Source organism: Muscardinus avellanarius, assembly GCF_963383645.1.
Source record: "Muscardinus avellanarius genome assembly, chromosome: 13".
In the NCBI taxonomy this organism is placed as follows: domain Eukaryota; kingdom Metazoa; phylum Chordata; class Mammalia; order Rodentia; family Gliridae; genus Muscardinus; species Muscardinus avellanarius.
Genome location: NC_137799.1, coordinates 54,529,583 through 54,540,011, shown reverse-complemented (window position 1 = coordinate 54,540,011; position 10,429 = coordinate 54,529,583). Strand labels below are relative to the sequence as shown.

Below are 10,429 nucleotides of genomic sequence, written 5' to 3'. Positions count from 1 at the left end.
CCCTATTTTTTTATTCTTTATTTGGAAACAGGGTCTCACTGAGTTGCAGAGGGCATCACCAAATAGCTAAGGCTGGCTTCGGACATGTGCAATCCTCCTGTCTCAGCCTCCCGAATGCTGGGATTACAAGTGTGCACCACCACGCCCGGCTTAGAGTTCAATTTAAATGGTCCTTGTACGTGATCATTTTTTTTTCCATTCACTCTTCTGGACCAGGCACTGTTGCTAGGCACTGGGTATGCTTTGGTGAATAAAACAGGTATAGTCCCTACTTTCATTGGTCTTTTTTTTTTTGGAGGGGGTCTGGGGATGGAACCCAGAGGCATTCGACCTCCGAGCTACACCCCCTGCCCAATCTTTTATTCTTTAAGGTCTCACTGAGTTGCAGAAGGCCTTACCTAGTAGATGAGGCTGTCTGCGAACCACGATCCTCCGGTCTCAGCCTCCCAAATGCTGGGATTACAAGCGTGCGCCACCATGCCCGGCTCATTGGTCTTTTAAACATTAAACAAATAATTACACAAATACAAATTTCTACCGGCGATGAAGGAAAATAGTAGATCTGAGAGACTGCAATAAGAGGAGATGACCACTAGGGGGCCTCAGTGCCAGAGAAAGCCTCAGGGGTGTCCGCTGGGACTGGAGGAGAAGCTGGGCTTGGGAACTGTTTTTGGAAATGGGAACAGGGTCTGGGGGAGATTTTTTTAAGGCAGGGTGGGTCAAGAGAAGGGGGAATGGAACTGCTCATCCCTTTGTTCAGTTACTGAATAGGACTCGGGCCTGTCCATGTCGTGGGCCTTAGTTAATTTTTTAGAAACAATTTACAAAGGGTATTTTGCTTTGTTTTTTCTTTGTGGTACTGAGGATGAAACCCACAGGCATTCTACCTCAGACTACATCCCAGCACTATTTTTTATTCTTTATTTGAAACAGGGTCTCACTGAGTTGCAAAGGACATAAGTAACTGAGGCTGGCCACGAACCATGATCCTCCTGTCTCAGCCTCCCAAATGCTGGGGTTACAAGTGTGCACCACCACACCCGGCTGTTTTTTGAGCAGGTTTTTCTGAACCAGCTGTCTTATCCCTTTATTGATGCTTTTGCTGATGTTTTTATGAGCGGGCAGGGAAAGATACCAGCAAGCTGGGCTTTTCATACCCACCTGTTAGCTCAATGAATATGAATCGAGCTTCTTGGTTGCAGCTGTTGTGTTAGACTCTGAAACCCTAAGAGATCTTGATTAACCCAGGGCAGGGGTGGTCCATGGAGGGAAAGAGACTGTAAGGGAAGAGTTTTTTTTTTTTAATTAAATTTTTTAAAAAAATCTTTTGGTGGTACTGGGGTTCCTGGAAGCCCTTCTACCTCCGGGCTACACTCCCAGACCTATTTTTTTTATATTTTTTTTATTTGGAAACAGTGTCTCTTAAACCAGAGAGGCTGGCTCCGAACCAGCGCGATCCTCCTGTCTCCACCTCCCAAGCGCGGGGATTACAAGCGTGTGCCACTACGCCGGGCAAGGGAAGAGTTTAGAAGGACCTTTAATGCCGGGCATGGTGGCGAACACTTGTAATCTCAGCGTTTGGGAGACTGAGACGGGAGGATCGTGGTTTTCGGACAGTCTCAGCTGCTTAGTGAGGTCCTTTACGACTAGTGAGACCGTTTCAAAATAAAGAATAAAACATGGGGTTGGGGGTATAGCTCAAAGGTAGGATGCCCCTGGGTTTAATCCCCAGTACTGAAAAAAAAAAAAAAAAAGACCTTTAGCCACCAGCTGTCTCTGGATGTTCTTCCTCAGGAGCTGAAATCTCCTGCTTGATGAGCAGTTCCATAGAGAAAACAGAAACAGCCACGGAAATTCCCTTTGAGCCATCAGGATTTGTTTCAGCAGCACCTTTTCTTTTTTTCTTTTTTTCTTTTTCTTTTTTCTTTGTGGTGGCTCAAAGGAAATTTCCGTGGCTGTTTCTCTTGTGTACGCGTGCTATCTATATCCAGGAACACGTGCAGTGACTGTTGGGCAGAACCCCAGTGCCGAGGGCCTGGGGAGCAGAGAGGAGCCGGGAGGGAGACCGAGGCAGGTGGCCAGGACTGACAGCGAGCTGTTCTCTGCCTCCTCCCAGGTGTGACAACATCCGCGTGTTTAAGCTGGGCCTCTTCTCGGGCCTCTGGTGGACCCTCGCTCTCTTCTGCTGGATCAGTGACCGGGCCTTCTGCGAGCTCTTGTCCTCCTTCCACTTCCCCTACCTGCACTGCGTGTGGTAAGCCCCCGGAGGTCCTCCTGTCTCAGCCTCCCAAGTACTGGGATTCCAAGTCTGTGATTTTTTTCTTTTTTCTAATTTTTGCAGTACTGGGGGATTGAATCCAGGGGCATTCTACCTCTGAGCTACATTCCAGTCTCCCTCCCCCCCTCTTTTATTTTGAAGCAGGTGTTTCTAAGTTGCAGAGGCTCTCACTAAATAGCCGAGATGGCCAGGGCCAGTGGGTAACGAGGCAGGTGTCTGCACTTGCCGTCATGCTCTGTGCTTTGGGCAGGCTTTGCAGGTGGGCTGGGAACCGCAGCACTAGCGCACAGGCACCAGGGCACCGAGCCACAAGCTGCCTCTCTCTCCATGCATATTGTTAGACATTTGAGGAACATCAGAAAATATTGCAAAAAGCTGAATTGGCTCCAGGGAGCAGGCTTAGCCAGAACAAAAAGATCTAATTGTTACTGTCTTAGGCCTGTGGGCTCTCACCCCTAGCTCTGTTACTAACATGCACAAAGGAGCCTGGAAACTGAATCCGCAACCTGAGCTCTGGCTGAGCGGCGGGGGTGGGAGGGGGGTTGGGACGGAGGTGATGTGAGCTCTGGGATGGTCCTCAGTGGGGCTTGAGTGACCAGGTCCACCCATGGGCCTCACAGGTCATCTAGGGACAGTCTCCCCTGTTCGTTGTTCAGGTAGAGACAGAAGACCAGAGAATTAAAGTGGATTATTCATCATCACCTACATGTTTATATAAAAACAACCTTGGGGTTCAATAACAGCAAATTGGAACATCTAGATTTTTGGGACACTAAGAATCCAGCACTAAAATTTTAAAAAGCACAGGTTACAAAACCTAGTGCAGAGTCCTGCACCCAAAGCTAAGGCGGAGAGGGAAGTGGCTTTCTTCCTAGAAGCAGGTTCTGCTCCAAAACCAGGGTAATCTTTTCTTTTCTGCCCTCAAGACTTCTTTTTCTTTTTCTTTTTTTTTTCCTTTTCTTTTGTGGTACTGGTGATTAAATCCAGGGATTTTCTACTCCCAAGCTACACCCCAGCTCTTTTTATTCTTTGTTATTTATTTACCTATTTTGCGGTGCTGGGGATGGAACCCCGGGGCAGTCTACCTCCGAGCTACACTTCCAGCCTGATTTTTTATTCTTTATTTTGAAACAGGGTCTCACTGAGTTGCAAAGGGCCTCACCAAGTAGTAGCTGAGGCTGTCTGCGAACCACGATTCTCCTGTCTCAGCCTCCCAAATGCCGGGATTATAAGTGTGCGCCACCACGCCTGGCCCTATTCTTTGTTTTTGAAACAGGTTCTTGCTAAATTGCTGAGAATCTCACTATGTTTTCTCCAAGACTTCTGATTGAAAACAAGGAAGCCAGACACTGTGGCGCTCACCTCTAATCCCAGTACTTGAGAGGCTCAGATGGGAGGTTTGCAGGTTTAAGGCTAGATTTAGCAATTAGATCCCGTTGACAGACAGACAGACAGGCAGACAGGGGTGAGGTATAGCTTGGAGGTAGAATGTCCCTGGATAGAATCCCCAGCATGGGGGGGGGGGAGAGGGAGAGAGGGAGGGAGAGAGAGGGAGAGAGGGAGAGAGAGAGAGAGAGAGAGAGAGAGAGAGAGAGAGATGGCAAGCACAGCAAGAGAATCTGCGGTCTCATGTACCTTGTAGAGTATCCAGGAGGAGGAATTCTAGTCCTGAAGATCTGGACGGCTTGTTGGATTCTGATTCAGAAGCTTGACCTATATCCAGAGGTGGCCTAAGGTTACCTTACCCAGTTTGAAAGACTTGGCTTATATTTCCTTGCACAGATAAACTTGAACTTGTATATATTTATCTTGAAACACAACCTATGCTAAATGTAAGGCTCAGTGACCTCGAGAACTGTTTTCAAAAGAAAAGAAAAGAAAACAGCACAGGTCAGGGTTTATAGTCTTAGGACCCATTGCCGGAAATTTCTTAACTTCAACTCACACTCATGAATGGTATTTATTTATTTATTGAAGTACTGGGGATGGAACCCAGGGGCATTCTGCCTCCGAGCCATACACCTAGCCCTGTTTTTTATTCTTTATTTTGAAGCAGGGTCTCACTGAGTTACAAAGGGCCTCACTTAAGTAGCTGAAGCTATCCTAGAACTGCGATCCTCCTGTCTGAGCCTCCCAAATGCTGGGATTATCCTTCCACTTTTTTTATTTTTAGAAATAATTTTACTTTTATACTTGATTTAGCCAAAAGACAGAGATGTGATTTTTTAATTTTTAATTGATAAATAATTAGATGTGTTTCTAAGGCACAGTATGACATTTCAACACGTGTACTCTGTGTAAGGATCAGATCTGGGTAATTGTTGTATCAACTCAGACATTTATTAATTGTTCCTTTGTCTTGGGAACATTCAAAATCTTCTTCACTAGCTATTTTGAAATTCTCAGCTAATTATTGTCAATAATAGTTATCCTACTGTGCTGTAAAACATTAGATGTTTTTCTTCCTATCATATGGCACCCTTGTGCCTGTTAATCTTTCTGCTTTTCTTTTCTTTTTTTTTTTTTTGGTACTGGGAATGGAACCCAGGAGTATTCTACTCCCAAGCTACACCCCCAGTTTTTTATTATTTTATTTTGAAACAGGGTCTCATCTCATTAAGTTGTGGAGGGCCTAAGTTGCTGAGGCTGGCCTACTGTGATCCTCTGTCAGTCTCCCAAGTACTGAGATTACAAACGTGCCACTGTGCCCCGCTAATCTGTGTGTGTGTGTGTGTGTGTGTGTGTGTGTGTGTGTGTGTGTGTTACTGGGAATGGAATCCAGTGGCATTCTACCTCCGAGCTACATTCCTAGCCCTATTTTTTATTCTTTATTTTGAAACAAGATATCCCTGAGCTCAGAGGGCCTCACTAAGTAGTAGCTGAGACTGTTCGTGAACCACGATTTTCCTGTCTCAGCCTCCCAAATGCTGGGATTACAAGCGTGAGCCACCACACCTGGCTTATTCTTTATTTTGAAACAGGGTCTCACTAAATTGTAGAAGGCCTTACTAAGTAGCTGAGGACCTCACTAAGTTGCTGAGGCTGGTTGCGAACGTGTAACAAACCTGTAATAATCCTGTCTCAACCTCCCAAGTATTGGAATTACAAGCATGAACCACCATGCCTGGCAATCTTTCTGCTTTTTTAAATAATTATTTATTTATTTATTTGTTTGTTTTGTTTTATTTTGTTTGGGTGGTACTGGAAACCCTTCTACCTCTGGGCTACACTCCCAGACCTATTTTTTATATTTTTATTTGGAAACAGGGTCTCTTAAGCCAGTGCGGCTGGCTTTGAACCTGGGTGATCCTCCTTTTGTCTCTGTCTCCCAAGCGCGGGGATTACAAGCGTGCACCACCACGCCCAGCCATCTTTCTGCCTTTTTTTTTTTTTTTTTTTTTTTTTTTTGGTGGTACTGGGGATGGAGCCCAGGGGCCTTATACCTCCGGGCTACACTCCCAGACCTATTTTTTATATATTTGGAAACAGGGTCTCTTAAACCAGCTGAGGCTGGCTTTGAACCTGCGTGATCCTCCTGTCTCAGCCTCCCAAGTGTGGGGATTACAAGCGTGCGCCACCACACCTGGTTTATCTTTCTGCTTTTAAAAAACAAAAATAGCCTCATTTTATACTGACTTTTTTTTTTTTTTTTTTTTTTTTCCGGATCTGGGGATGGAACCCAGGGGCATTCAACCTCCAAGCTACACCCCTGCCCTATTTTTTATTCTTTATTTGGAAATCGGGTCTCACTGAGTTGTAAAGGCCTTATTAAGTATCTGAGGCTGTCCGCGAACCTCAGTCCTCCAGTCTCAGCCTCCCAAATGCTGCACCATGCCTGGCTAACCCTGACATATTTTTAAAAACCAACTACTAGATCATGAGCATCATTTCTTATCAATGTGTATGTATTATCTTCATTTTCTTAAAATATTTTATGATGTGGATACTTTATATTTCACTTAACCAACCTGTTAATCAATATTCAGATTATTTTTAATTTTTCACTTTTGCAAAAAATTTATAATGAACAATTGTATTGATGTGTGTGTGTGTGTGTGTGTGTGTGTGTGTGTGTGTGTGTGTCTGAGGATGGAACCCAGGGACATTCTACCTCTGAGCTATACCTCCCACTCTATCTTTTATTCTTTATTTTGAAACAGGGTCTCACTAAGTTGCAGAGGGCCTCACTAAGTAGCTGAGGCTGTCTGAGAACTGAGATCCTCCCGTCTCAGCCTCCTGAATGCTGGGATTACAAGCATGGGCCACCATGACTGGCTTTATATTGATTCTAATCCTGAACATATCCATAGGTTAAATTGTAATCTATATTGGCAAATTTAGACAGATGGCACCAATTAACACTTTTTACTAAAGTCTGTAAAAGAATGCCTTTTACCCACATATTTAGGATATTAATCAACTTTTAAAATTTTTATTAACTTGGTTGAAGAAATTATTTTGTTTTTATTTTCATGTCTTTAAAAAAAACTAATATTGGTTGGGTGTAGTGGCATATGCTTGTAATCTAAGTACATAGGAGGCTGAGATAGGAGGATCTCAGGTTTGCAGCCAGCCTCAGCAACTTAGTGAGTCCCTGTTTCAAAATAAAGAATAAAAATAGGGCTGGGGATGTAGCTTGGAGGTAGAATGCCCCTAGGACGGACACACACACACACACACACACACACACACACACACACGTATGGGACATCTTTTCAAATGGAAATTGATTATGTGTATTTCTTCTTTTGAAATATGCCTTTTAGCCAGGTGTGGTGGCGCATGCTTGTAATCCCCGTGCTTGGGAGGCGGAGACAGGAGGATTGCGCAGGTTCGAAGCCATCCGCATGCGCTGGCTTAAGAGACCCTGTTTCCAAATAAAAAAATATAAAATAGGTCTGGGAGGGTAGCCTGGAGGTAGAAGGGTTTCCAGGAACCCCAGTACCACAAAAAAAAAAAAAAAAGAACTATGCCTTTTAATTTTCTTTGTCTTCTTTATTGAGTATTCCTATTTTTAAAACTGTATATCTAGCATCTACTGCCTTTTACTTACCAGACAGTCATTATTTACATAATAAATGTGTCATTTATTTTGTAAATTTGCAACATTTTCAAAAGCACAAAGAATAATACACTGAGCCCTCATGTAGGCCACATCCAGCTTTCGTAATTAGCATCATGAGGCCGAATCTTATTCATACCACCCTCACCCTCTCTTCACCCATCCTGATTATTATCAGGTACATCCCAAACATCATATGAAATTATTAACAATTTCTTCTTTATTTTTTGTGGTACTGGGGATGAACCCAGGGGCATTCTACTGCTGAGTTACAACCCCAGCCCTATTTTTTATTTTCTTTCTTTCTTTCTATTATTTTTTGTGGTACTGGGGGTAGAACCCAGAGGCTTTCTACCTCTGGGCTATACTCCCAGCCCTATTTTTATATTTTATTTGGAAATAGGGTCTCACTAAGTTGCTGAGAGCCTCACTAAGTAGCTGAGGCTGGCTTTGAACCTGTGCAGTCTTCCTGTCTCAGCCTCCCAAGTGCTGGAATTAGAAGCATGCGCCACCACGCCCAGCAGACTTGGTGCAATTTTAAGAAAGGCATCCCCCACCAAAGTTTATAAAAATATATATTTTAAATCTCTTATTTCAAGCTGGTTGTGGTGGCACACGCTTGTAATCCCAGCTTTGGGGAGGCTGAAACAGGAGGATTGTGGTTCACGGACAACTTCAGTTACTTAGTGAGGCCCTTTGCAGCTTGTGAGACCCTGTTTCAAAATAATGAATAAAAAACAGGGCTAGGGCCGGGCGTGGTGGCGCTTGCTTGTAATCCCAGCATTTGGGAGGCTGAGACTGGGGGATCGCGGTTGGGGACAGTCTCAGCTACTTAGTGAGGCCCTTTGCAACTCAGTGAGACCCAGTTTCAAAATAAAGAATAAAAAATTGGGCAGGGCATGTAGCTTGGAGGTCAAATGCCTCTGGGTTCCATCCCCAGACCTGCAAAACAAAAACAAAAACAAAAACAAAAACAGGGCTAGGGGTGTCACTTGGAGGTAGAATGCTTCTGGGTTCCATCCCCAGTACTGCCAAAAAAATAAAAAATAAAAAAATAAATCTCTGGAATTAAAATTCAGGAGAGGGTGTAAGGAAGGATTGTATACCTTTAAATGATCCATTACTTGATAAAGATTAATATTAAAACATTTTCACAGGCACAATAAAGATAAAAGCAAAAAGAAATTGCCCATAAAACTGCAGATTCACTTTAATCAATACAAACTTATTTCTGAAGGGCCTAGACCATCCACAACCCGCTGTAGAAGCGACAGGTAGGTGCATCTAATCCAGTATGTCCCAGCCTGGCGTAGTGGTGCACACCTATAATTTCAGTACTTGGGAAGCAGAGACGGGAGTGTCACAGGTTCATGGCCAGCCTAGCAACTTCGTGAGACTCAGCAATCTATGGAGATCCTGTTTCAAAAATAAATAAATAATAAGAAAGGGCTGGGGGTGTAACTCAGCGGTAAAATACCCCAGGGTTCAATCCACAGATAAATAGAATAAAACACAACAAAATTGGTGTGTCCCTGTTTTCATCTTGGAACCTCTGCTTTAAATCCTTGGGCCACAGTCTTCCTGGTGGAGCTTTGAATTCATTTGCAGGTTTGTTATGATAATGGATTGGGAATATCTTAGAATGTTCTAAGATGGGCACAAATTGGTCACGCTTTACCATCCTCCTGCTATTTCAGAGATTGTTGGTCCCTTTCATCCTTTCCTAATTTTTTTTTTTTTTTATGTACTGGGGATGGAACCCAGGGGCATTTTACCTCTGAGCTACACCCCCCAGACCTATTTTTTATTCTTTATTTTTTGAAACAGCATCTCACTGAGTTGCAAAGGGCCTCACTAAATAGCTGAGGTTGTCTGCGAACTGCAGTCCTCCTGTCTCAGCCTCCCGAATGCTGGGATTACAAGCGTGCGCCACCACACGTGGCTATTATTTTTTTTTTAATTTTTAATTTTTTGTGGTCCTGGGGATTGAACTCAGGGACATTATACCTCCAAGCTACATCCCCTGGCCCTATTTCATTTTTATTTTAAAACAGGGTCTTGCTAGGTTGATGAGAGTTTCACTACTTTTTTTTTATTGCAGTACTGACGGATTGAACCCAGAGGCATTCTACCTCTAAGCTACACCCCCAGCCCTATTTTTAACTCTTTATTTTGAAACAGGATCTCAGTAAGTTGCAGAGGGCCTCACTAAGTAGCTGAGGCTGGCCTCAAACCCACGAACCTCCTGTCTCAGTCTCACAAGTACTGGGATTACAAGTGTGTGCTACCATACTCGGCTTTCCAGCCCTGTTTTTATTCTTTATTTTGAAACAGGGTCAAAATAAGTTGCAGAGGGCCTAAGTAGCTGAGGCTGACCGCAAACCTGTGATACTCCTGTCTCAGCCTCCCAAGTACTGGGATTACAAGCGTGCACCACTGCGCCCAGCTAGATAGTCTCACTGCTTGCTGAGGCTGCCTGCAAACCTGCAATCTTCCAGTCTCAGTCTCCCAAGCACTGTGATTACAGGCATGCACAATCACGCCAGGGACATCCCTTCCTGATTATTAGAGGCGCCGGGTTGTTGCTGCAGCAGGACAGGTGGGTCAGCCCCAGGCTGCGGGCTGAGCGGCCCCAGCAGGGGACTCACGGTAGGTCTCGGCCTCTGTTCCTTTGCAGGCACATCCTCATCTGCCTGGCCGCCTACCTGGGCTGCGTGTGCTTTGCCTACTTTGACGCTGCCTCCGAGATCCCTGAGCAAGGCCCGGTCATCAAGTTCTGGCCCAGTGAGAAATGGGCCTTCATCGGGGTCCCCTATGTCTCCCTCCTGTGCGCCCACAAGAAGTCGCCGGTCAAGATCACGTGACAGCCAGGCAGTGGCTTCTTTTATATATATATATTTTCCTTCATACACTGGACTTTGTTTGCTAGAAAGATGGCCAAGGGGTCCCGAGAATTGGTGCAGGTGTCTTTTTAAAGTTGTTTCCTTGGGCTCTCGTGGGTTTTTTTCTGCCGTCTAGAACTCTGCGTGCCTGGGAGAGGTGAAGGCCAGGGCTTGGGCGAGGCGGAGCTTTCTCTGGTTACTCCCTGG

The 10,429-nt window shown here is 44.7% G+C and overlaps 1 protein-coding gene across 2 annotated transcripts in view; it reads left to right on the top strand.

The window, feature by feature from the left end:
• The window catches only part of ACER2 (alkaline ceramidase 2), a gene marked incomplete at both ends in the record, with an annotated part of 40,743 nt that extends 30,539 nt beyond the window's left edge, over positions 1-10,204 (top strand). For both annotated transcript variants that reach the window (XM_080708533.1, XM_080708532.1), the window contains 2 exons: positions 2,117-2,254; positions 10,018-10,204. In XM_080708533.1, the coding sequence (XP_080564659.1) occupies positions 2,117-2,254; positions 10,018-10,204 (325 nt within the window). The remainder of the gene's footprint in view (positions 1-2,116; positions 2,255-10,017) is intronic.
• Between the last annotated feature and the right edge of the window lie 225 nt (positions 10,205-10,429).